The sequence below is a fragment of the Alexandromys fortis genome, unplaced genomic scaffold (assembly GCF_014885135.2).
Source record: "Alexandromys fortis isolate MF-2015 unplaced genomic scaffold, M_Fortis_MF-2015_v1.1 scaffold_24, whole genome shotgun sequence".
Classification (NCBI taxonomy): domain Eukaryota; kingdom Metazoa; phylum Chordata; class Mammalia; order Rodentia; family Cricetidae; genus Alexandromys; species Alexandromys fortis.
This window is the reverse complement of record NW_026067906.1, coordinates 8,184,160-8,211,612: the sequence shown is the minus strand read 5'-3', so window position 1 is coordinate 8,211,612 and position 27,453 is coordinate 8,184,160. Positions and strand designations below refer to the sequence as shown.

The following is a 27,453-nucleotide window of genomic DNA, read 5'->3' as shown; positions in this document are numbered from 1 at the left end:
TCTTGTTGACTTTTTCTTCTGGTAAGGACCAACTTGGCAGTTACAGAGAGGAATTGAATCATAGAAATGTAGGCCAGGTCTCTACCAATAAAATCTTTGTTACTGGGCATTTTTAATTCAAGTGTGTGCTTATTTTCCTTTGGTTCTTTATTGATCTTCCTGCTTCATGCTATTTTATCTGTTTATCATGCTATTTGTTAAGACATAAAAGATCAAAATAATATTTTAAATATGTTTTATTTCTGTATCACAGAAAAATCATTGTTGGAATAATAATGAAATTGAAAATATTAATTTCCATTCATCCCACTTCACCATTTTGTGTGTAGGACTACAGAGTTTATCTTATAAAAATCCTCCCTGAGGACTCAACTGAGCTTCTGTAGTTACCCTCTTCTTTTCCTTCTCTTTCCCTTATTCATTGCTGTGTGTCCTTCACAAGTTTGGGTCCCTTACCATTCTGAAACAATACAAAAAGACTTATATTTACCAATGACCCATAACAAATATGATTTTCTGGATTGAGTGCAGAATCATTAACATTTTCATGTTAGTAAAGTCACTAATACATTAGAAAAGGCTAAAACTTAATGACTGAATATTAGTGCATTAGACATATTTGCATGGGAGCTGGTTATCAGTGGAGTGCAACCACATTGGCAGTCTTTGAGGTGCTTCACAATCTAAGTATGCCCCGAGTCAGAAATGATCGTTTAGCTCTGGAAATGAAGAGTCAAAGAGATTGGGTTTTCTCCCGAAATTGCTGGCTACCTTACACCAGTTGCCAACTGTGTGCAGGAAGGAGCTCAGCTTCCTTGAAACCTACCCAGTTCTCATTTGTTTGCTGCCCAGGTCATGGGTACATCCTTCCAAACTGCCAGAATTTTCTTGTTCAAATGAGCTTGCACCTATTCTCAGTGCTGTTATCTCTTCACCTGTCCAAGAGAAAGCACTAATCAGTGAAGACTGTATTAATTCTCAGGAGTTACATGGTTGATATAAACAGAGTCAAGATGCTTAGTAGTGCATAATGTTGTAGGCTTGAGTTTACATTATGAAGTCATTTAATATTTATGCATTCTACTGTGTACTTCTGCTGCAAAACTCATTGTATAAATGTTCATTCTTTAATTACATCTGCATCCCAATGAGTTTGAGGGTCCATTCTCCATATTGTATGTTTCTTTCCCAATGAAGTAAAAAAAAAAATAGACAAATTAGTACTTGCTGATTCTATGAGAATTCTAAGAGATGTGCTAAGAAATTGTTTTAAATCCTTAGTCAGAGTTCAAGGCCAGCAAGTACAACTTACTAAGATCTTGTCTCTAAACAAAACAAACAAACAAACAAAAAACTAAAAATAAAAGGAAAGAAAAAAGAAAGGAAGGAAAGAAGGAAGGAAGGAAGCAAAAAAGGAAGAAAGAAAGAAAGAAAGAAAGAAAGAAAGAAAAGAAGAAAAAAGTAAAAGTTATGGGCAAATAACTAAGTCAAATACTGCTTGTCTAACCTATCTTGAAGTCATCTCCATTACTTAAAAATATAATTTAATAAATATGCATGTCCTTTGTAAGCTGTATATCAACATGCACTGGGTATTGTTACTATTATTTGTATTTGTAAAATTAAAAACTATTCCACCTCACTATCATACATAGAAATTAACAACATAACAGTTACTATTATTACAAGCAAGTTTTACTTATTATTATTTGCAGAAACTAGGAAACTGTACAAGTGCAATTTTCATTCTGGCTTGAGTAAGAATCTGCTTGGTTTGGTGGTGCAAGCCTTTAATCCTGGGACCTGCGAGGCAAGGCCAGGCAGATCTCTGAATCGGAAGCTAATCCAGTCTACGTTGTGCATTCCATGTGAGCCAGACCTACATAGTTGGATGCCAATTCAAAATAAAATAAACAATAATTGACACAAGAAACTAAATGTAAGATCATTTGCACATAGATTGCCATCATTGCTTGATAAATTCTGATTATTAATTTTATATCTGTTCTAAATTTACAATCTCTTTGTAAACAGTTGCAAAAATATCTGAGTCTGTAGTACAATTCCTCACCAGCAGAATGAACTGTAAGACAACCAATGCTCACGTTCCCATCGTGGCAAATAGAAGATAATGTGGTATTGTGCCCTCAATGAATAATGAATCTTTACTTCCAGATACTCCTCATTTTTCTTTAGACGCAAGGAGATTTTTGTCATCCAGTAAGTGGTGTGGGAATGCAGAGGTCTGCTGTGATTATTTTGATTTTGCCAGGTGCTGTGCTGTCTACTTTACAATTCATGATATTGAGCATTTTGTTGCTTAATATGCCATTCTTTCCAAGGCCAGAAAGAAAAGAAAGCCTTTTCTTCCTGTGCTGTGTTCTCTCTTCGACTGCATGCTGTTGCTATGGTAAAATTCTTATCAAAATGCACATTGACTTACGATGTGTATGTATTAAGGCTATGTTGTGTTCTTATGTTGATATAGTTTTGATGGTAAATTGGATTCTCATCTAGGTTTTTTTTTCACAAGCTTACCATTTTTTTGCCAACCACCCTCTGTGACACAGAGTTTAATTTTCCATACGATGATGGAGAATAATTCACAAAAACCCATTTCTCCAAGTGCAGGTGTCAGTCTTTAAGAAGCAACGCAATAGCTTTTCCTGTCCTCTGTTCTCTAGCTATGATTTATGAGACTTAAATTTCTGTCCTGACCAGTAGGTAACCAACTGTGCCCTTCCAGGAACTACCCTAATGCTTGGTGATTCCATTTGTGATTCCATATTTGGCACAAATATAGTAGTGAGAAGTGATTAATAATATTATTAATAATAGCAGGGATGGCCCACAGCTAAATTAGAGGTCTGGAGATAATAAATGTCTAGAGGTAAATCGTTTGGATGGAGGCAGCAGATGAAAAGGCATTTGGTTTCAAAATCACAGACCTATTAACGAGTAGCAAGTATCCATAACCCAGAGGGCAATAGGAGCTAGGATTCCTACCGTTCTACTTGACAATGTAGAATACACCTAGTGATTAAAGTAAAAGGGAATAGGCCTTTTCTATTCTAGGTGCACTGGATATTTTATAATTAAAACTAATCCTGTTTTATTTTAGTTTAAATAGGGAGCGGATCAGCATGGACAGAATTAGAAATTTTATGAATCACTTTATTTTCAGAGGATTTCTCTGATGGCATGATACCTGTCAATGTCAAAAGCTCTTAGACTAAAGATTTCATTGATCTTCTTACACATAAACCATCCATTTCCAGCCAGCATTATAAGCTGACCTTTGGGAATTGTTGATTCCTGGTGTATTGGCTGCTCAATTTAACTCCAGTTAATATTTGCCATCAGCATAAAATAGAATAATTTTATAGTCATTTTCCCTTCTTGCAATGAGTGCCCATGAAAGAGATAAGCTTGATATTTTGGGTGAATCAGTTTTTGCCTAACTCCTTCCCGTCCATATGTGATGCTAGCGGCCCTGACCTACATACGATGTCTGTGTTGCTTCCCAAGCTCTTACACAGGGCTTCCATTGCTCGCCTGCAACCTTCACAGATAGCTCAGGCCAGATTTCCTATACAGCCTGTGAGGCCTTTCCAATACATCTGCACCGAGGGCACTCACACCTCTTAACACAGCTGTCCGCAGCCTCACAACTCTCTGCTCCTGTCTCGTTGCCCCTGAGATAAATAATCGGTGCCCACGATTAGTGAAATAAAACATCTGTCAAGGGTTTGTTTGCAACTGGAGAGAGGCTTTGTGACAAGGAAAATGCAATGCCTGCCACGCAGGGAGTCTCCCCTTCACTGGTTGGTAGCAGGGTAAATAATGCCTTCTCATCTCATCTAGAAACTACTCCCCTTGCCTGAATGAGAGGAACCTGTCTGTAACTGATTGCTCCTTGATTACGGCTATGTCTCCCGTAGGAGATGATGCTTTAGAATCAGAGTTACTCTTTTAGAATCTTTCTAATTTTTGTTGGGACTCACAGAACAATTACTGGGTTGACGTGACAAAAGATGGAAGGGATTTGAAAGAACACTGTTTCAAAGCCCAAAGCAGATTTAAAACATTAGGGTAGGAAGGGATTAAGAAATATCTATAATTATGACTGACAATGGACAGGTGACCATTGTGATCATAAAAGAGGCAGATAAAACCCTGGGAATAACTAGGGATAATCAAATACATAATATAAAAACTTATTCAAAAAACTTACTATTTCACAAAAAACTTTGTATTTCTCAAAACCTAAAAAATTTAACTTGTACATTTTACTGGGGAGAGTCTTCTCTGATTCATTATTTGAATAGCCTGGACATGATCTGGTGTACAATCCATGAATTTTATCACATCAGTGTTTTATTTTAACCTTATTGAGCTGTTCAAGGGGAAAAGACAAAGTTTCTCTGTTTGTCCTGTACCACTGTTAATGCTGATTTGAGCTGCCTCTCTCCTTCCACTGTGGACTTATCTCTATAAAGATGATATTTTAATGCCCTGTAGATTTCAACTAATTGGCCTTGGGGGAAAGCGGACTCCCTGGCAATACGGTCTTTCATCACCTCTGCCAACGTAAATAAATGGTTCCTCCTTGGGTCCAAAGGAGTCATCTGAGTGGAATTTAAGTTTTTGATAGACTTTCAAGCAATGAGTTCAGCAGTGAAATAATACTCTTTCTACCCAAAGACGCAGGATTTAAGCCAACTAGAATTTATGTAATGAAGAGATTTATGTAATAAAAGTATTTATCCCTTTATATTGAAAACTGGTCAGTAATCTTACAAAAATCTGGTCAATTCCAAAATTGATTTATCTGCGTAATGAGCTGAATATGATTTGACAGTTACCTTCATTGCCAGAAGTGAATATGAGTGCTGTCCCGATGTGAAAATGAGTTCCACTCAACAGTTTTTGAAAAGTTTTAAATTTTTCAATTAAAAGAAACTTTTGGATTGAGGGTGGAGGCCCCCTTAGAACACTTTATTTGAAAGCATCACTGCTGAACTAATACTGTTTTGGGTTTTGCCCATCATCTCGGTGAGTTTCTTTTTTAAATTTTTTAATTTATATGTATGAGTGTTCTGTCTTTCTGAGCATCAGACCCAATTATAGATGGTTATGAACCATCATGTGGCTGCTGGGATTTGAACCTCTGGAAGAGCAACCAGTACTCTTAACCACTAAGCCATCTCTCCAGCCCATCAGTGAGTTTCTTAGGGCATATATATACTACCAGTCTTCCCTCAAGGAATTCAACTGTTCTCTCAGTGATAAACATGTGAAAGGATTGTTCTCACAGTGGGTCACACCTTTTCTGGCCATGCATTTTCCAATTTAATGTTTTTGAGTAAAAATAAAAGTTTGGAATTTAAAAAAAATCAATTATTCATCTATTTTGATTATTTATTGATAATTAGTATTATTAACATGATTTATTATGCAAATGGCATATGAGTTAGAAATATAGCTATACAGCCTACAAGAATCAAATACAGCCCATATAGCATGAAGCTAAGGAATCAGAGCAATGGGGTGGGCAGAACACAAGCAAAAGAGGAAGAAATAGGATTTCTACTTGAGATAGCTGGATGGTATTTCTAAAATACCATCTCCATTTCTGTTGTCATACATAAAGATTTCAAACTTTTAATTTATACATAAGTATGTATAAACAGGCTAAAATATACCAAAATTTAGGAGTTATAAGCTTTATTTCTTATGTTACATAAAGATAATTATGAAAAAAAATTACAGAAAGTTTGATTTTAGATAAAATGATAGAGAAGAGAATAAAGACAGATAAAAGCCCATCATCTTCTTTCCTTCCTTCCTTCCTTCCTTCCTTCCTTCCTTCCTTCCTTCCTTCCTTCCTCCCTTCCTCCCTTCCTCCCTTTCTCCCTCCCTCTCTCTTTCTTTCCTTCTTTTCCTCCCCCTCTTTTTCCCTTCCTTCTTCCCTCCCTCCCTTCCCTTTCTTTCCCTTCCCTTTTCTTTCTTCCTCCTTTTTTCCTTTCTTATTTTCCTTTCCCCTCCTTTCCTTTTCCTCCATCACTTCCTCCTTTCTTTCTTTCTTTCTTTCTTTCTTTCTTTCTTTCTTTCTTTCTTTCTTTCTTTCTTTCTTTCTTTCATCTGTGGGGCTGTAGAAATTTTCCTGAGATTCTCCTGCAGCAGCCTCCCAAGTGCTGTTATGGTAGGTGTGTTCCACCATACCTGGTAAATTTTCTTTTCTTTTCTTTTCTTTTCTTTTCTTTTCTTTTCTTTCTTTTTTTTGAGAAGGCAAACACAATTTATTGTTTTATTTATAACTTACTAAGTGGCTATCAGTTGTTACACTGTATACATTAGGAGACTTAATATAAAAATATAGGGGCTTTGCTTAGAATTGATTATTTTTATTAGTAAATCTAATGATTGCACTTATTTCATGTATTAGTTTCTGGCCTCCTAAAAATTCATAGTTTCCTAAGAACTGGGTGAGAAAACCATTCAATTTCAATATCATTTCACAATAATATTAATAAAGGATTTATTATTATTATAAGATTATGAAGTGTTAGTCCTTTCTTGAATGTCAAATATATATAAACATAAAAATGCATGCATGCTTAGTATATGAATTAAAATATCTATGTCACACAGTAGAAAGTTTTTTTATCCTTAGAAATCAGTTTGCACAGAAAGAAGACATTATTTTCTTGTCTATGCCATTAGGTGAGGCTCACTAGGAGTTAACTTTTGAATAGGATTAAGAGGGTTGAAAGGGAGGGGAGAGGCAGGGAGGGAGCAAAGAAAAATTGTAGAGCTCAATAAAAATCAATAAAAAAAGAAATAAGTAGAAATTGGATGTAAATAAAATGCATAGAATTAAGATGAAGGACCCTTAGAGAAATATGAGGACCAGAGGAAGGCATGTGAGGGGCTCTGTAGTCAAGTTCAGTAGCAAAATATTTTATAAAATCTGCTAATGGAGTGGTGGTTTATTACACCTTTAATCCCCGCATTGGGGAGGCAGAGGCAGGAGGATCTCTGAGTTCAAGGGCAGCCTGCTCTACAGAGTGATTCCCAGGATAGCCAGGGCAACACAGAGAAATGCTGTTTCAAAAAACCGAAGAGAGAAATGGGGGCTGGTGGGAGGTGAGGAAAAAATCTGCTCACAGTAGCAGAGCTAATAATGGAGCAATATTTCAAGTCAGTAAGGCCATCTTATTTTATGAGGCATGAATGCACAAATATCTAACCAATCTCATAGTTAGGTAGTTGAAATTTTAAATTAGAATCTATAGCAAAATATTTCTTGTAAAATAAAAAGTAAAATATTAAAAAAGTAAAATTAAGACAAATTTCTAATTTTTCACTGAGGAAAAATGACCTTAGAAAAATAATATTTTCACTATTTATAAGTTGTAAGTGAAGGACAGAGTTCATTACCGAAAAAGTCAGAGTGTGAATAATATGACCTTTTTCTAGGTCTTACTTATTTGCACTTAATGTTATTCATATTTCATATCCCTTTCACAAACATGCATTGATTTTGATAATTCCTTGTTCATGACTTCTCAAAAAGAAGCATCCATCTCAGAGTTCAATTATCCAAGTAACATAAATTTCTCTAGTACAGCCTTAATAATCCTGAATCTGCCAGGTAGATCATCTGTCATCTACACCGAGATCAAAAACTTTCATTTCCACGCAGTCGCGTGAAATGGTGTCTCAAAATGCAAAGATCCAAGTCCTTTCTCAAGCGCAGGTAATCAAGATTTGCCTAGCCTTACACATTACCCTTTCGCTATTTTTAAAAGAACCGTGCAGTGCCGAAGGTGTGCCAACTCTAGTCCCGGGAGCGGGGGCACTTACCTGAGGCAAGGTCATGTCTCTGTGTTCTTCTTGCTGGTCTTTGCTGAGGGTATGCATTTCCAACAGGCATGGATGATTGTGCCTGTCTCTATAGCATATATCTATTGGCTCCAGGGCCTCACATTTTCTGTGTGGCGTTCTCCATTTAAACCAAATCTTTTCTGATTGAACAACCAGATCAGCTGTTTCTGAATCCCTGGAGCAATGATAAGAAGCTCTCTGTTGGCGTCTTGGACGCACTTTAGGCTGCTGTGGGAAACTTCAGTTTCTCCCGCTACTCACGGCTCAGCCCTTACAGCTTTGCCTCTTCCACGTTTGATGCTAGAACGACGGTAGAATGTTCTTCCGGCTTGCGTGGGAAACGTAGCAGGCTATTTTCTCTTTGGCATCACTGACTTAGAATTCTAACATCCGGGTTCATAATACCTACTGGCTGCTTCATCCCCATTAAGTTCCATTAAATCTTTTTCTGTCATAAAATATATTCCTTTTTGATTCAAGTTTTCTCCACTAGACATACATCTTGGGAATCCTTTTCATTAGAGTTAATCATCATGTCTTTTCTTCAATCTCATTATTTCATTTCATGCATTTGTAACTTTAAAATGCATATTTAAATTTTTTCTTGAAGTTTATTGTAAAATAATTTGTCATGTCATCCAAATTGTAAAACTTTGAAGAAAGCTCCCTTCTGCATTTTGTTTGTGTATATATTTGTGCCTTTTGTGCTTTTTTGCAGTGCAAATTTGTTGTGCATGATATTTTTTAACAGGGAGCATATCTCTCAGTGTGTGTTGCATTTTCTGTTTTTCTGTTAAAATATTTCATGCTTCAGAGTTTAACTTTGTCAGTAACATATCACAAAAATGTACATAAAGTTGTTGAAATGGCTGAAATGTGATTGTTATGACTGTATATTAACCAAAGCTCGGTCATGAAACAAGATTTGAGCAATATAATATCATTCTGAACAACTTCTGTTTCCCATATTTGCCACTCTTTCTAAATAAAGAATATGTTTCTTGAATCCGTATTAACTCTTTCTCCTATGCAATATATTAAAAGTTGGCCTGCATTTAATGCTCTGTCTCAAACGATAATGCTACCTGTATAACTTGGAAGAGAAGCTAAAATAGTTTCAGTTAATAAATTTTTGAAAATGAAATCAATACTTGCATGTTTGTTGAAGCAATAATGTACTTATACGTTATTGATTTACGATAATTTTCTGATTTGAATCTAGAACTCTTTCAGAATGAGCCATCCACTCCCACTCATAATGCATCTAACATGGTCTCTGTTGCAGGTTACTTAGTTATAGAAAATCCATCAAGTAAGTCTGTGAACTCTTTCCCCTTCCTTCTGAATATCAGCTTTAGATTCACTGATTTGATGACTCTTAATGTGTGGCTCTCTTTCTGAATGCTTGTTGGAAAAACCTTTAAGCTGGATATAAATCATAAAAGCATGACTAATTGCATGGTAACTGGAGAAATGCTTTCTCTCTCTCTGGGGTGAAGCCTGCATGTCTGTATTTTAACTTGGGAAGTAATATGGGGGATATTTAAACCCCTTTGGGCTTAAAAGCCATATCATTATGAGAATGAGGTCACTGCAATATTTTATATCTTCTAAAACCTTGTAATGTGTAAAATTCTTCCGTTTGACAAAGAGCTATTATGTGCATTTAAGAGTCCATGATAACTTTATGCCCTTACATTTATGTGAAAACCTTTGTTCATGAAAATGCTAACTCTTTCCTTTGAAGTCGCTGAGACATTGAAAGAATTTTGCGTAATGAACCCTAAAAAAGTGAGTTTAAAGAGGACGAGCTCCTTTGGTAAACAGGACAGGGCGACTTAGAAGGACTGTGTGACAGGGGTTTTCAGTGTTCTTGTTGCTTAGATGTCACAGGGCAAGCAGTGCCCGAGCTTTCCCTTAAGCTAAAGAGCACAAGCTAACATGGTTCCGTTCAATACCTTTTTTTCCTTGGAGGCCGATAAGCAAGAAATCCTTCCTGCAGCACGTTGAGGAACTCTGCACAAACAGCAACCTAAAGTTTCAGGAGGAATTTTCGGTATGTTGCCAGCAGTTGTCACAACATTGCAAGACCTCCGGTAGTTTCCCGTGTCACATTTCATGTCCATTTTAAGCATGCCAGGCCATGAAGGACTCTGGCCTTGATAATCAATACCCAATTACCAGGTTGATTGTTTAGATAGTAATGTTACCCTGGGTGGCCTTTGGTGCAACCTCCTCGGAGGATTCACCTACTGTGTTAGGAGAAGGTGATCTTCAGGCCTCCCTGCAATAGCAGGCTGGCCCAGCTCCCTGTTCTTTCATCCTGCAGGAGCTGGAAACGCAGAGGGATGGATTCCTTGGTTTATATTTGTGTGTGAGCTTTAGATCGTACTGTAAATGTAGGTCTACACTGAAATATTTGTGTTAGATTTAGGCACCTAATGATTACATGTTGTGTTTTATGATAAGAACATTGAACAATGGGTGTAACTTAAAGTGCATTTGTGGTGTAAAATGATCAGGGAACAGAGCAGGACATTTGTAGACACTGCAGATACTATGACTTCTAGAACTACCACAATACAGATAAGTAATACCTACGTTCAATATGGTCTGTTTCTAAGTTATTATTAATTAAATGCTCTATCTTACATGGAGAGTAGTTAAACTAAGACCTCATTGCTGAAGTTTTTCTAAAGTTGAAAATAATTTTACTTTTTAAAATTTTATCATGTTTCTTTGATACAGTAGTTTTATTAATTAGCCGAGTATCATGTATCAATAAAATTGAAATTGTTTAGACACATAAAGGTTAGAGCTGTAAACAATCTATTTTAAGATTCATAAGTACCTTATCTAGTTGATCTGATTATTTTACATTGTGAAAGCAAAGTAGATTTTATATTGTACCCCAAAGTCTACTTCTACCTTTTTATTCATGAATTTCGTAGTGTGTGAACTTCTGAAACAAAAAGGCAGACAATTGGCTTAAATAATTCAGGATTATAAAATTTCAGTTTCTCGGGGAGGAATAACAGGAATATGAGAAGATGAATGGAGCCCCCTGCCGCTTGTTGGTTATGCTTCTTAAGGAATACCGGCCTGGGCTGAGCAAGACCACAGGAGCCATGAAGTTCCCTTAGCATTTACACAGAGAGAAATTTTAATTTTTCAGGAGCAAAAGTGTAATTTTACTAGAAGAGGAGCAAGCATAAATAAATTATTCATGACTAAGTAGCTAAACAGTTTTATTAACAAATACATTTTCATGTATTCAGAAAAATTCTAGCTTGGGGGGGGAGGCCATGTTACATGTAAAAACAAACAAAAAACCCAAATCATTCTTATCCTAATGCTTTATTAAGTCTTTTAAAAAAAATCAAAGTTATTACATCATAATAAACATATATATTAAGCACAAATTTTTCTAGTCTTTGACCTCATGTTTTATTTTCTTATCTTTTAGTTATTTATTAGGTTTTGTTGTATGACACACAATACGCATTTACAGTTTAGCCTTTACAAGCTGAATGAATTTACACAAATTGCCTAATCTCTCTGCCCCCCCCCCAATGTCTTCATCCATAAAAGGATAATATCTAACTCACTGAACTAAGAATACTAAAGTTACTATGTACAGAATGTGTAGAAAGTGCTTGGCACAAATATCATGGATGATAATCTCTTTGATTTTTGGTTTTGAGCCTTTAAAGGTTGACCCATCTTGCCAGCCGTAGGTTGATCTTCTTCTACCACACATAAACTCAGATTAGAGTAAGGCATGCAGCGATGAGAGACATGTTTCAAACAGGACAAATGGGTTGTGACTGAAATGTGCATAAAGATGTGGGAATTAATGTTAAATGCTGGTTTAAATGAATACACATGGCGATGTCTCAAACAAACAGTAGCATGAGCCGAATCCCAATGAGAAGATAAAGAGGGAACTACTCCAGAGAGGGAGAATAAATACAAAAGCAGGAGGAGGGCCAAGTCATCTGTTCATCTTGTTCCCAGGGAGAGGACATCAATCAGCAGCAGAAAGACCCACCTAGGGAAGACCACTGAGGCTCTATGGCCTAATAAGAAAAAGACCCCCCCGCTCCCCCACCCCCCATATCAAGATGCTATTCTAACTACCATTATGGTGACTGAATATGGGTTGCCAAAGCCACAATCACTTAAGACTATAAATGGAAACTTGTATGTGGATTAATTCCAAACTGTATCATTTTCAAGTCAATTTCCAGCGTCTTTCCTTCCCCGTCCCCTTTCAATTCTTCTAACACATTGACACAGGGAAGCTATTTTGGGTCTTCTAATTTTGTTCATTTAATAAGCCTTGTTGCTTATACCTTAACTTGCCCATGATATATATGTATATGAAAAGAACTCTTCAGTATCTGTTTTATTTTTAGTAGAAGGGAGACAGAAGTGTTGAATTAAAAGAAATAATTTATGATTACATTAAAATGGAAAATATAGTCTATTATCATTAAAGATGATGCAATAATGTCATGAATGGCAATCATTGGCCCAACCAAACAATCAATACATTTTCTTCCACCAGCTTCCTTAAAGATGCATTAGAAAGAGCAAGACAGACAGCTGCAGCATTTTTTTTCCAACGTCAACAGTCGATCTTCCCACCTCTTCAGCTGTGTCAGATCATTCTAAATCACACCTTTGCATTCCACTATCAATTTAACAAGGCCCACGGAGTGCGGTATTGACCTCTGACATCTTCTCAAAATGACCAGGGTTGTGCCAATTAATAGGCATGAAATCACACTGTCTGGGGAGGAAAAACAAAAAATAAATCATTCAACTCCCTTCTTCCCTCTAAAGAGGCATTAACATATTAAATAACAGTTGTATGCGCCTGATGAAGCCATGGGTAGCATGTGGCACCTTAGTGCTCTCCAGAGGTCAATGAAATTATCTCGAGGGAAAGCCATAATCTGGCCGATCAAAATCATTCAGAATATTAATGGGGACATTTAGAGAAAATCATTGCTATTCATTTGACATTGTTCCCATATCTATGATGGGAATTTTTAATTAAATATAATAAGAAAGTGTGGCCTGGGAGAATAGCTCTACAATAGATTAATTGCAAATAAATAAATAAAACCAAAAACATTTACAACTGGGATGATAGTTCAGGAGGCCAACCCTGTAAGCATAAAGACATAAACTGGATACCTAGAACTTATACAAAAGCTGCCTATAGTGGCAGGCATTTGTAAGACCAGCACTGGGGACATGGGCACAGATAGTCACCTGAGGTTAGTTGACCAGACAGTATAACCTACTTGCTAAGCCCCAGGCCAATAAAAGATGCTTTAAAAAAAAAAAAGTAAAATTAAATTGGCCTGTGGCACTGAGGAATAATACTCAAGGTTGTTTCTTATCCACCAACATGTAGATGTACATACACATGTGAATGAACACACACACACACTAAACAAATGAAGTGTTTAGAATAAGGAATTGTGTTTTACTAAGCAGAATTTCATATTTACCAAATTTAAACTTCGCAACGACATTTTTCCCCCACAGGAATTACCAAAATTTCTTCAAGATCTTTCTTCAACGGATGCTGACCTCCCTTGGAATCGAGCAAAAAATCGCTTTCCAAACATAAAACCATGTATGTTCCATTTCCATCTGTGATCTAACTGTGAAGTGTTTTTAAATGCCCACCATCTCAACTTTTTGCATTTGTTGAAGGTTTCCTTCCACATTAATTGAATGGCAATAATACACTTCATTAATGGTAGCTTTCAAGTTGTATCACATTTGCTTTGTTCCTAATTACTGAAGTTAATTTACATGGCTTTCGGTTTGCTCACACAAGGTTCATTTATGCAGGTGCAAGAAACTGTAGATTGACCTGCTTCTCAGCTTTGTAATTTAACTCTTTTAACATCTCCTTACTGAGCATGTCCCAAAGGGAAGGGAAATTCACACTTAGCTTTGTGTATTAGATTTCCTTAAGAGTATAGTAGTCTTATGGAACATTAACATGCCTTGCAAAATAGTAGTTGATGATCAGAGTTCCCACCACCACCACTGGAATTGTTCCTGCAGAGAGGCAGAAGTGGACCTTGCTGTAGGACAACTACATTTTTTCGATTCAGGGGATATAAAGTGTGATTGTTTTAAGAATTATTGATGATTTGATATCCCTATGTTGGTAACATGTCTGTTACTATAGTCTTTGAATACATGTCCCTGCTTAAGAGCCACGGCATTTTCTATTAAGAAACTGAGGCTTTTGATGCCCTGAAACTTTCTTCCACTGTATACCAGGAAGCAGGACAGGCGACACAGCCCTGTAATCTCAAGTGAATGGGAGCCTTTAGCATGGAGACTGAAAGTTCAAGAACAGCTCTCTCTATGTAAGGAATTCAAGATCCACCCGAGCAACACAATGAGACCCTGCCTAGATCTTTATAAGGGTTTTGCAAAGAGCTGGGAATTTAGTTCATTGATAAAAGGCTTCCCAATGGGCACACGCTTAGTGTTGCGATAAACAAGTAAACAAGTAAATAAACATATTGAGGCAATCCCTACAGCCCTTTCAGCCAGGGATGTGTTAATTTAGAGCAGACCATAATCCCATAAAGAATTTAAATAGGAAGAAGCAGCACACAGGGTGATTCTAGAGCATAAATTATTCATGAAGGCAGCCGAATTCAGGGGGTTGTGATATCAGAGGTTATAATCCATACAACCTGCAGAGTCTAGGAAGCAGAACAGAGTGAAAAAGAAACAGCATTGTCCCCTGGAGAGTCCTTCTGTAACAAAATGACATCAGAAGAAATTGACTTCAGCGGTAAGGTGACCAATCTGTGATGTGTGAAGTTGACTGATAGTCTCTACCTGTCTCAAATCAGAACTTTTTCGACCTGCTTTTTATTCTAACTTTAAGAAAATTAACTTGAATTGGATACAACTTAAGTTTAAGTTGGAACACCCATGTTGCGGGATGTATTTGCACTAATTTTCTTCTATACTGCTTGCAACATGCTTATTTAAGCGGCAATCTGTGTAAATAAGTATTATACTCTTCTCTTATCAAAAGGCAACTACCATGAATCCATTAGTATTTAGTTCTACTTACCCTGTAAAGTTGGGAGTAATTTATAATATACCAACACATATAAAGTATCTCAAATACTAAGTAATTTTAAAATGATTAAAGTTTGAAAAATTTGAGTTCTTTGGTGGTTTGTTGCAACATTTCCTTCTTCTGTAATGAAGGTCTTGGTTAATAATAGTCCCCTCTTTGACTGAAAGAAAGTTCCCATCATCAGCTTATTACTTTTATGCTGAGAAGGGAACAAGAGTGGTTAACGGGAGTCAATGATCAGACTCGAAACTATGAAAAGGAGCAAGGAGAAAAAATGTCTGAAACCTCCATACTGAAGTTAAGGCAAAAAAGTAATGAGACTCTCTGAGACCCAGTTCTGTTTTGTTGCTGTCTGTCTTTGACTTCCAACCCGCTATTTGTCTGTCTGTTCCTTGTAAAGCTCATAGGAGGATTTGGTAAAATAGTCACGTAAATCACTTTGCCGGTACAGGGACACAGAAGCCATTCAGTAGGTGTTATCCCTCATGGTTAGTAACCAGCAGATCATTTCCTTTTAAATGCTGATAACTTTCTGAAAGGATAAGACTGTGATCCATGCCAGAGTACTGAATTCTGAAGGTGGCAAGACCCCCTCCCTAGTTAAGACTAGCAGTCCATCTGTAATGTCGTAGCTGTGTCTGCAGGAAAGACAACATTTTTTTTCACACAGAAACAGAGGCATAAACACTAGGAGAACAGCCAGGATTTTGTGACCGTGTGTTGCCATTATGCTTGAAGAGGACCCATAAAACTGGGAAACTGACTCTTTCGTCATAGCGAATGAATAAATTTCAATAGACTGAAGTTTTGCTTAAGCCAGCTTTGCGTAGTGCAGTATTTCCCCTGAGTAATGTCAGAAAGATTTCAAATATCACAGAGGCTTTTGAAGGATATTAGCTTACAGGGCTTTAGGATACTAGAATTAGCGAATGCTTGCAGAAGTGATTTCCAAATCTCGGTCTGACAGGACACGATGACCTTAATATCCCAACTCCATGAGAAAAAGTTTAGTGTGTTGTTGACTTGGCTTGTTATAAACAGGCATACTGAGTGAATAGCAGTCTGACGGCTTCCCCTCCTGAACTAAAAGACTAGCTACAATGTCATTAGGCAGATCTTAAAAGTCTCAATAACGGACACATAAAGAATTTTGTAGAAATTTATTTAAACACTAGGAATCTCTAAGTTTCAATGCATTGATCATTATTTCCCACAAGATAATTAAAACATCTTAAATAATTAATATTGAGATATTAATTGAAGATTAATAACTTGGAGAACCTGAGAACAGTACTGAATACTTCTGATAAACTTTCACATTTTTTCAAGAGTTATAATGTAATAAATATTATATTGTTCTATTAAATATTATTATTAAATATTATAACTGCATGGTACAGTTGAGAAGAGTATGAAGAAGAGAAGCTAAGTGACTCACTTAGGATTGTGTAAGAATTCACAGTCAGGCCTCTTCTTATGTAGCTTCCATGAAGACAGTGAGCCTTTCTTTTCTTTTCCCTGTGCTAACAACCCGGATCTCTACAAAGGCTAACCATATCCAGGAAGCACTTAGGCACACAGCCCAGTCAAACCTCTGAATTACTCAGTCAAAGATCTTTTGTGATTCCTGTGCTTAAAGTTATCAGAAGACACTACAGTTTTAAAATAAACTTGGTAGAAATTCCCAAGAACTTTTTTGGCACTACTTCTTGAAAAAAATATTACTGGCCACAGAATATCTACTTGATGATGGTGTTTTTAAAAACAGTCTCAAGAAGAATAACTAGAAATTTCATATTAAAGAAAGAATAGGTAATGGAAAAGAATAAATGGCTTAAAACTAGACCTAAATATATGGATAATCTAGTAGATGATAAAAGTAATATTTTAAATCAAGAAAAAAAGAGTGGAATATTTTTTAAATGGAACTATTATGTTTCAGGTAACAATAAATAGTAAAAGGGAAACCTACATCTCACTTCTTTAAAAAAATCAAGTTTCAGAAGAGTCTATGGTTGAACTTGTGAAAAATAAGAATATTCATATAATGAACGTCCTAAGAAATGTTCAACTAATCCTCAGAGTGTGTACTGTGTGTCCTGATAAAATTATGAGATAATTAGACTGTATCTTCAAGATATGAAAGGTGGGCCTGTGAACTGGGGATTCTTACTTCTGGCAATATGCTGTACAAATGCAGTTTTACAGCTATGTGATTAGCTCCATTATGTTTTCCAGCATTTTGAATAGTAAGTGGTATCAATTCAATCCATAATTAAACAGGTTATGCTATATTAAAAGTGCGGTATTTCTTCTTAAGAACACAAGCTATATATACTTAACATTGTGTCGAAAGATTAAGTAAATAAAAACAATTTTCAGAATAGAGTGTATGACACAACATTTGTAGCTAGTTTTGTAATGATAAGTGTAAGAATTCTAGAAATATGTGCAAGATCTTATTAACTGATATTTTGCAGAGTAGAAATATGGGACATGAGGGAATGTTTTTAAGTGTTATACTCAAATATGGATTGGGATTATTGATTATGAACTGTTATATTACATTCATAGTACAGAGGTTTTAGCAATTTGAAAATTCTATTATGATTTCTTATCTTTCTCAGACAATAATAACAGAGTGAAGCTGATAGCTGATGTCAGCATTCCAGGATCAGATTACATCAATGCCAGCTATGTTTCTGTAAGTTACTAATTTCATAGATAGTATATTTTGATAGAGCATGAATACTATAATTTTCAAATACTTAAAGCAACAAATTCACTCCAACACTACAGAATAGAAAATGCTATTTCTCCTAATAACAACTTGATGCACGCATATTTCAGAGATGGGAATATGTCGACTTTTAATTCATTATTTATTTTACTGTTTTGTGCAGATAGAACAATTCTTCTCACTATCCCTGACCATTGCACCATTTCACAGGCTTTGTTAATATATTCTCTGAACACAAGGTCAACTAATCTCTCCGTCAATTGAGTATCAGTCAAAGTGACAGTCATGTTCATACAATGCAAAAACTTGTTACATGCCTTTCCCTGTGAGATACGGAGTCCATCAGAGGGATGATGTTGATGGTAAAATGTATACTCCTTCTAGCCACTCAGCACACATCAATGAGTCAACATGGAGAGAATTGTGACGTACTCAGTGTAGTCTCGGGGGTATCCGAGATAATCAATCTTACTGAGTCAAACGGAAAACTGAAGGAAGTCAATTTGTTCTCTATCCCTCTCTGTCTCTTTGTTTCTTTGTTCTGCCAATATCCTTCGCCATCCCAATACTTAGAAACCTCTATTCATCCAGAACCACAGCTTGTCTGACACATCCTTACAACTTTATAGTGGGAAGAGCCCCTTTGGTCATTTAATGTGACAATCATCTTGGAATGTTTTCTAAACATCCTTGAGAATTAATTGTTACTGTTTCCAGGCATCAATTCATTAATTTTCTCCCAACATAGATGGCTTTATCTCTAAACAACTCTATTATGCATTTTGTTCCTACTGGCTTCAGCTGGAGTGGGGAGATTATTCACTGTCATCTTACGACACTCAAAGATTTCTGCTGCTGTGCACATTCTCCAGTTTTACATTATTTTCTTATTCTTAGGTATTTTCCTACTCACTGACTTGCCACTTCCTTCCATTTATTTCAATTGATTTGAGGTCCTTCTATGATTCCTTATCCTTTCCCTTACATCAAATATATCTGGATTGTCTTCATTGTTTCCATGCATCTGTGAAGTGCTGTATGTATAGACTTCATTATTATTCCTTACTAGTCAATATTACTCTGAAATTACAATCTTTTATTGGCTCTTATTGTCTATGGCGTAAATAACGAAGTGCAAATTCCTTCACATATCCTATTAGGGATGGTCTAAAGAGGATAGAGATTTCATCCCATTTTGATGCGAGATCTGTAGGTCTCTATTGAATTGACCATATGAATTTACTATTGTAAGGTTTTACTCATCCACCAAATGACTGAGTCCTTGGGGTATACCATTCTTCTCTAAATATACAGGAGTTTTATACTTACTAATTTTAATCCTAGGCTAGGTCCTAGAGCCCGTTGAAGTCCCACTTTATGCAATAATGCCTAGATATCTAGATTTTAAATATATTCACTGTCCTATTGTTCAAATTTCTTTCAATGTTATAGAATGTGGCAAAGTTAAGTGATTGTACTATTTTCAATGTCTGATAAGTAGATTCAAATCAATACCTAATTTCTGCAATGTTGTTTAGGCTCACAGAGACTAAAGCAGCAAGCACAGGGCCTGCAGGGGTCTGCTCCTGGTCCTCTGCATATATCTTATGACTGTTAGTTTGATGTTTTTGTGGAACTCCTAGAAGTGGGAGCAGGTGTGCCTCTGACTCTTTTGCCTGCTCTTGGGACTCTTCCTACTATTGGGTTGCATTGTTCAGTCTTGATATGAGGGCTTTTTGCCTTGTATTATTGTATCTTTTTTTCTGTTTTGTTGTTGTCTCTTAGAGGCAAGTTTTTTTTTTTTTTTTGAGTGGATCTGTGAGAGAAGGGGAGGTTGCAGGAGGAAGCTGGATAAGTGGAGGGAGGGAAAACTGTGGTTGGAATGCTTTGTATGAGTGAAGAATCTATTTTTGATTTAAAAAAATAGGAAAGCAGTTCATTCTAGTAAGCACGACAAGCAAACAGATGAGACAGCAAAGTAATGTTTATGAACCTCTAAGTGTTCTCTCTAAATGTTAAAGTTGTCAGCAGGCAATAAGGCAATATTGCAAGGGATGAGGTAGTTTAAGCAGGGATTGGGCTGATGGCTCAGTACTTAAGAGCACCTGTGGCACTTGTAGAAGACTCAGGTTCTATTCCAGCACCCACAGGGTGACTCATAATGGTCTGACAACTCTCCTTTGGCTCGGAGGGCGCCAGCTGTGCACATGGCGCACATATACACATTCAGAGAAAACACTTACATACATAAGCACATAGTTAAAAACAAATACTTCAAGCAATAAACTAGGAAGCCTGAAGACACATATTCTCTTACAATCAAGTGACGTTAAAATGTATGAAATCTTATTTTTAAAAAAATTTCCTGTGGTAAGCAGGGATAGGAGAAGGAACTCCATGTGGAAGTAGGTTTTCACAGCACTGTGAGCAGTGTACTGCATTGCTAATATACTCGTCAGGAAAGCATCCCTTACTGTAGATACCCCAAACAAGGGGGGGACATATAGCGATGATACCATAGTGTTCCTTACTTCTCTATCTCTAATTGGCGTACACTTTACTCCAGAAAACACATGTGACCCTTCAGTTCCCCCCAATTTACCAGTTTTGTTATTTGACACCTTCTTTTTGTTCTGATTGTTTGTCTGTTTGTCTGTTTTGTTTTGTTTTTCCCTTGGAGACAGGGTTTCTCTGTGTAGCCCTGGCTGTCATAGAACTCACTCTGTAGACCAGGTTGGTCTTGAACTCAGAAATTCTGCTGCCTCTGCCTGGGTGTTGCCTGAGTGCTGGGATTAAAGGTATGCAATGTTATTATCACCCATCTGACACTTTCAATGGAAAGTTGATGAAGTATCCCCAAGAGCAAAAGACAAAGGCTAGAGTGGCATTGGGGTTCTTATTTTTTTGAATCTGGGAGAAAAGGGAAGAGAGCTAAAAGGAGGTATTAAACGAGTTTTTCTGTGTGAAGAAAAGCAAGTTCTAGGAAGGGGAAATAAAAGAGGGTGGCATTCAGGAGTTACTGAAAACAAGACCTACCTATGTTCATCTGTCCTGGACCAGGCTGGGGAATTGTGTTTCTTTAACCAGCACTTAGTGAGAGGCTATAACATTTTGATAAAGATGTACCATGAGAAAGAAAGAAGATGAGAGATTGTAGCCTTAGAGGTAGCAAGTTGAATATCTCGAAGAATTCAGGAGAACCAACAGTGGAACTGAGATTTTATGGACAAGAGAAAGACTCTGTCACCAAGCATATACACTAGAAATTCTCTATCAACAGCTTTTAACCCTGTGTATCTTTGTGTGAATTATTAACCTGAGAGTTAGCCAGGCTGGGAATTACTAAGATGAGTAATAAAATAATTATGTATTTGAAATTAATAGAAAAAATACTGTCTTGTTGGCAATAAATTATTATTATTATTTTTACGTATTCTACAATGTCTGTGACATAGCACTAAGTAAGCAAATGGGTTCACTAAGAGAGGCACTTTTAATGATGCAAAACTTGGGTGCGCCTACTTTCTCTGCCCTTTTGTGTCTGTGACCCTAGGAACTCCAAGTTTCTAACTCTATTAATGAGGAACAAAAACACCTTCCCTGAAGGCTGCAGCAGGCTTGAAGAGGCCAATATAGCTAATCACACTTGTGTCACCTCAGAAGCACCCAATGAATGCATGTTACTTTTATTGTAATGGGTGTTCAGCTAGAGTAGATTTTATACTTCTTAACTAGTAACCCAGAGGCAAATCTTAGAAACTAACTTAAGGACGGCTGTAAAAACTGCCATGTAGGCTCCGTGATGATGATGAGACTTGAAACGTGCCATGAAACTCACATTTTTTTCCCCTAACTATTATAGAGCTTTAAAACCAGTTAAATTGCATATTACAATTCAGGGAAAGATTTTCTAGCTGGTAGGTCTCTTCTTGGAGGAAGTGAATTTTATATGCCAATACTCACTACTGGAGGCTAAGTAGTAAAAAGAAGTGGCGTGCTTCCCCAACTCTAATAAAACATGAAGGAAGTGTCTCCAGCATTTCCTCCTGTGCGACATTTCACTGTTCCTTAGCCTTTAAAAGCAAGTAGCCTTACCCAGAGAAAAACTTTAATTGTCCTCTCTATATGAAAAGCAAGGTGTAATGGGGCTGTATATATGTGTATTAAGGAAGAATTAAAAACAAGATTTATATATTTAAAACTCACTCTGACAATGGGACAACTGATTAGAACATGAGTCATTTGAATACAAAACTTTCGTGGATTGGCATAGGATTTGCCTTCTATAACACATATCTTTTTTTAAAAAAAAATATTTTAATTACATTTACTCTTTGACCAAAGAAGAAGAGGGAAAAAAGAAGAGGAGAATGAGAAGAAGAAGAAGAAGAAGAAGAAGAAGAAGAAGAAGAAGAAGAAGAAGAAGAAGAAGAAGAAGAAGAAGAAGAAGAGGAAGAAGAGGAGGAGGAGGAGGAGGAGGAAAAGGAAAAAGAAGAAGAAGACAAAAATAATGAAATAATGCTTTACCATCCAGGAAAATAAGAATCATTTAATGTTATTTTTATAAATACTTGCTAAAAGTTTCAAAGAACTAATATTTTATGTGTTTATGATCAAGTTCTTTGTAGAATGAAGTATAGTTGATCATGTGTGATATTAATTATCATCCAACCTGGTTCCTTTCTAAACCTGGATGCTTCCTTCCAAACCTGGCTCACCACTGAGTCTGCATCCTCGCCCATAGACATTAAACCTAAAGAAGGACAAAGCTGGTGTGTTCCTCCTTGCCCATCTCTCTCCCTCCTCACTGAAGCCACCAAATGAGTTCATGGTATTAAGTACAGAACACACTGTCTGTCCTTTTGTGTTTTAACTACTATCTCAAATGTTCTTGGATTTAACTCCAGTGTCACTACTGCTCACTCAACGTTATCTCTCTCCTAACTCCTCATGATGTCAAAAATCCATTTAGAATGTGGATTTGCTGATTTTCTCACTATTTTATTGATCTCTACTGGTCACTTGCCCTCTCCTTGACATCATCACAGGGTTCACAGCTCAGACCTCATCTTAACCATCACGTTCAGTGCAGCCTTGCAGCCTCTCCACAGTCTTCAAAATCTCTCTTCCTGGATCCCTGGAATCTAACAGTTCTCCCTCTCTGCTGTAACCTGGAGCCGATAAATCTTTTCAGATTTTCAGTCTTTTCCATTCCAATTGATACTTCACCTTCTCCCAACATTCCTATTTCATAGTCCATTTTTTGTTTATTTTGTTTTCAATTTCTTTAATGATTTTTTTCTTCTCTCAGTCTGTAGCCTTTATGACTATACCATCTTGTTTACAGAAAACTCGACAAATTCTCTGTTCCCCTAGATATGATTGAAGAAATACGCGTAACCACACCAATGTGGGCCACTTTACACTCAGGTTTGCTAACATAAATTTTTAAGCTAATTAATTAATTCCGTCCTGATCACAGTTTTCCCTCCCCTCCTCCTCTTCTTCTAGACCCTCTGCCCAAATCCCACCTCCATCCACTCCTCCTCCTTTCTCTTCAGAAAAGGGCAAACCTCCCATGGCATATCAGTCAGACATGCTACATTAAACTGGAGTAAGAAGAAGCACTCCCTCGCCTATTAAGCCTGGACAAGGCATTCCAGTAGGAAGGAAGGGTCCTAAAAGCAGATAGCAGAGTCAGAGACAGCCCATGTTGCTATAGTTAGAGGTCCCACAAGAAGTCCAAACTACACAACTGTAACATATGTGCAGAGGGACTAGCTCAGTCCCATGCAGGCTCCCTGGTTGGTGTTTCAGTCTCTGTGAGCTCCTAGGAGCCCAAGTTAGTTGATTCTGTGGGTTTCCTTGTGGTATCCTTAATTCCTCTGGCTCCTGCAATCAATCCCTCTCTTCAACAGGATTCTCCTAACTACGCCTAATGTTTGGCTGTGGATCTTTGCATCTGTTTCCATCAGTTGTGGGGAGAAGCCACTCTGATGACAATTGGGCTAAGGAGACAATCTATGAGTATAGCAGAATATCATTAGGAATTATTTCATTGACATTTTTTGCCAGCCATGTTTAGTTCTATCCTAGGTCGCTGAGCTATGCAGCCTCTGAGTCCTGGCCCTCCACACAGTGTCAGGGGTGGGCTCCCTCTCATGGTCTGGGTCTCAAGCTGGGCCAGTCATCTGCTGGCTACTCACTTAACTTCTGCCCCTAACCAGAGATTTCTGATCATATCACAGTCCAGCAATCCATTTGAGTTCCTGCTATGGGTATTATTTCATTCTTTCTCTCAGTCCCCAGTCCTGTCCCACATGTCCACCTGTATCTGATGTCTATACCACCTCACTGATACAATGGATGCAATGGGAAGACCTCCCGTTCATCTTCCACTACAGCCATAGACTGATTATTCTTTCTTCTGCAGCCAAGGCAAATTCTCCTGGTCTCTAAGTAGCTATTCCCTCCTCTCTAAGAACATTGGCTGGGGATTTTTTTTTCTCTCTTCTGCCCCACTAGTGTTATTCTTTGAAAAAAACCAAGCAAACATATTTTAATTTCCTTCATCTTACAAAAACAAATATCATAATATTACATTAGCACTTTTTAACTATCTCCATGCTCATCCTAATGTAGCTTTCTTCCATTATTAAAGAATTTTTTAATTTTATGTGTATGTGTGTATGACCTTGTGTGCCTGGGTTGGGATGTGGGATCTGCCCATGGTGGTTAGAAAAGGAGCCTAGAATACCGTAGAGGTAGAATTACAGATGCCCGTGAGAAGCCTGATGTGGGTGTTAGAAACTAAACTCTGTTTCTCTGGGAGAGGTAAAAGCTCTCTTAACTGCTGAGACATCTTTCCAACCTTCTTTCCTACTTCTTTTATGAGACAGGGTTTCTTGAACTTCAAGATGGCCTGGAATGCCCTGTGTAACTGAGGATGACCTTGAACTCCTCATTCTCCTGCCTCTATACCTCAGCTGCTGGGATTACACACCAACACCATCACATCACATCCAACTTTCCCCTGCAGTAATGTGGCCCATTCACACTAGAGTCCCTTAAGAAGCTGCTTGTGCTCACCTCCTATTTTTCTCCTTTTTTTATATCTATTTTTCAAACTGTTCAAATCATGCTTTGATGCCAAAGAAACTCAATAAACACACACACACACACACACACACACACACACACACACGCTGCTCCTTTTTCCTTTTGACTGGTTAACCACTTAGGAAACTTGAATCAAATATCAGTACCTCTGCCCTTTCATCGGATATAATGCTCCTGATTCTTTCATCTGTACTGCACTTGATTGTCTCTCATTAGTTTGACCTGCGAGCCTTGAAATGATCTAGATCACAATCCTTGAGCTTACAGCCTCCACCTAAATTTATGTTCCTGGTGATCTGGTGACTTTATGTCAAATTATCTTTCCACTGAGCTTCTTCCCTTTATTCCAAATGCACATGCCTGGTTGTATAACATTTTAACTTGGATAACTAATGGCTCACGTTCAATACATACAATTCGAATCCCTAATTTTCCATATAAATTCCCTTATCTTTAAGTCTTTGTCTTCTTCCTTCGTGGTCATTGTTTGTTCCATCTGTATATCTCATGCCCTCTACACGTTTATTATGTTCCCCCATTATCAAATTCCATTAAACTACATTAAATTGTGCGGTTTTTAGTTGATGTTGGAAGTTTGCAGTGTCTAAGATTATTCACTACTCAAAAGTAGACAATATTTTTAAATAATCCCATCATTTACAGCTAATATATTCCCACTATTGATCAGAAGTAAAAATATGCTGATGCTGTGTACGAAATTGCTTCCTTCTAGGGATACTTATGTCCAAATGAGTTTATTGCTACCCAAGGCCCGTTACCAGGAACAGTTGGAGATTTTTGGAGAATGGTTTGGGAAACCAAAGCGAAAACATTAGTAATGCTCACACAGTGTTTCGAAAAAGGGCGGGTGAGTTATATGAAATACCCTCAACAATGTGTTCTTTTATAATTATATTGATATTCATTAAATGTTCCAGCTGGTGCTGTGTAGAGATCGTCAAAGACTTTGCTATCTATAAAGTAGCTTTGCCTTCGTGGCACTGATGGTTATAAACAGCAGTGCTATGACGGCTCGTGACTGCTGATTTTTCTCTGGATGCAGATCAGGTGCCACCAGTATTGGCCAGAGGACAACAAGCCTGTGACGGTCTTTGGAGACATCGTGATTACAAAGCTTATGGAGGACATTCAGATCGATTGGACCATCAGGGATCTGAAAATCGAAAGGGTAAAATAAAGGGGAAAAAAAGGGAAAGTGAATATGGTATGAAATATGAATGGCTTAAATGCATAAAGTGAAATTAATAGCAGAATTATCCCTTGTACACAGGTTATGTATTTGACCATGCTTTCCCACTGTTTTGTAAATGTAAGCTGAGGTATGCATATAACTGTCTCATTTCAAATCATGTGATTACAGTGTATATTAATCAATTGGCATCAAACTCATGGGCTGAAAAATAAATAGAAGAAGGAAGGAATTACTAGAGCCCTTAATACACTAATTATTTTTATCAATAGAAACTCGGGAGTCAGATATTGGGGTAAGAACATGAACAATCAGACAAGCAGCAGAGAAGCAACCAGTGACCTCCTGTCTCTTTTGTGTCTCTATTCAGAAGGGCTGAGATCCCCTCTAAGCCCTGCCCTACTAATTCCTAGCTCTCTATCTGTCCTCAGTCCTCCAAAACCTCTGTGGTTAATTTCGGTCAGCTAATATCTAGCTCCACCCTCTGATTCAAAGCAAACCTTACTGTTACAAAGGGATCAAGGTACCACACAACAAACACTGTTTATGTGAGGAAACTATATTAAGACAGTGGTCTCAACACCATTCATCCCTGAGTCTTAAAGATCCGATGTGTATGCATGTGTGTGTCATGTGTGGTTCATAGATTTATGCACAGGTTTATGTGTGGTGTGAGCACAGGTTCATCTGTACATGCGGGTACATAGCCATGTGGCGGTTGATGGTCAATGTTGGGAGTCTTTCTTTGATTGCTTGTCACCTTTGCATTCCCAGACAGAGACTCACACTGAAACGGAAGCATATAGGTTCCGGCTCAGTATACTGTTTATGCTGGATGGCCAATGAGCTTCAATGGTCCACTTGGCTTTGATCCTGCCTCTCCGGTGCAGCATAGGGTTTACAGCTATGTCTCATGGGGTGGGGATCTGAAAGCCGGTTCTCACCACAGCCATCTCTTCTTCCCCTGCATTTTCTTTTGAATCCAGAACTACCACAGAAGAGACAGTACTGGCTACCACTATACTATTATATAGCTTCCCCTTTATGTATGGCCTTTCCCCTCTCTGACATACTAGATACTCAATGCCCTTGTTTTATATAGATAATGAATTCAAGTATTTTGTTTTATGTCAAATTGTTTCAAAACCTAAATTCTGCAGGATGTCACTCTACATTACAATATATTTTGTGATTTACCTTCAGATCTATTTGAAGATCTATCTTTTATTGATGCCATTCACAATGACATACAGTATCTCTTCTCCTTTTGTTTTGTGTTGGGTGTTGAACAGAGTTTTCTGTGTGCTAAGCCAAAGCTCCGCCCCTGAGCTCCATTGGCAGCCTCAATCCTGTTAG

The 27,453-nt window shown here is 37.4% G+C and overlaps 1 protein-coding gene across 2 annotated transcripts in view; it reads left to right on the top strand.

Annotated features, from left to right (window-relative positions):
- The window catches only part of Ptprq (protein tyrosine phosphatase receptor type Q), a 172,134-nt gene that overhangs the window by 140,481 nt on the left and 4,200 nt on the right, over positions 1–27,453 (top strand). For both annotated transcript variants that reach the window (XM_050135561.1, XM_050135562.1), the window contains exons 36-41: positions 9,176–9,202; positions 9,865–9,946; positions 13,453–13,543; positions 17,656–17,732; positions 25,621–25,755; positions 25,951–26,076. In XM_050135561.1, the coding sequence (XP_049991518.1) occupies positions 9,176–9,202; positions 9,865–9,946; positions 13,453–13,543; positions 17,656–17,732; positions 25,621–25,755; positions 25,951–26,076 (538 nt within the window). The remainder of the gene's footprint in view (positions 1–9,175; positions 9,203–9,864; positions 9,947–13,452; positions 13,544–17,655; positions 17,733–25,620; positions 25,756–25,950; positions 26,077–27,453) is intronic.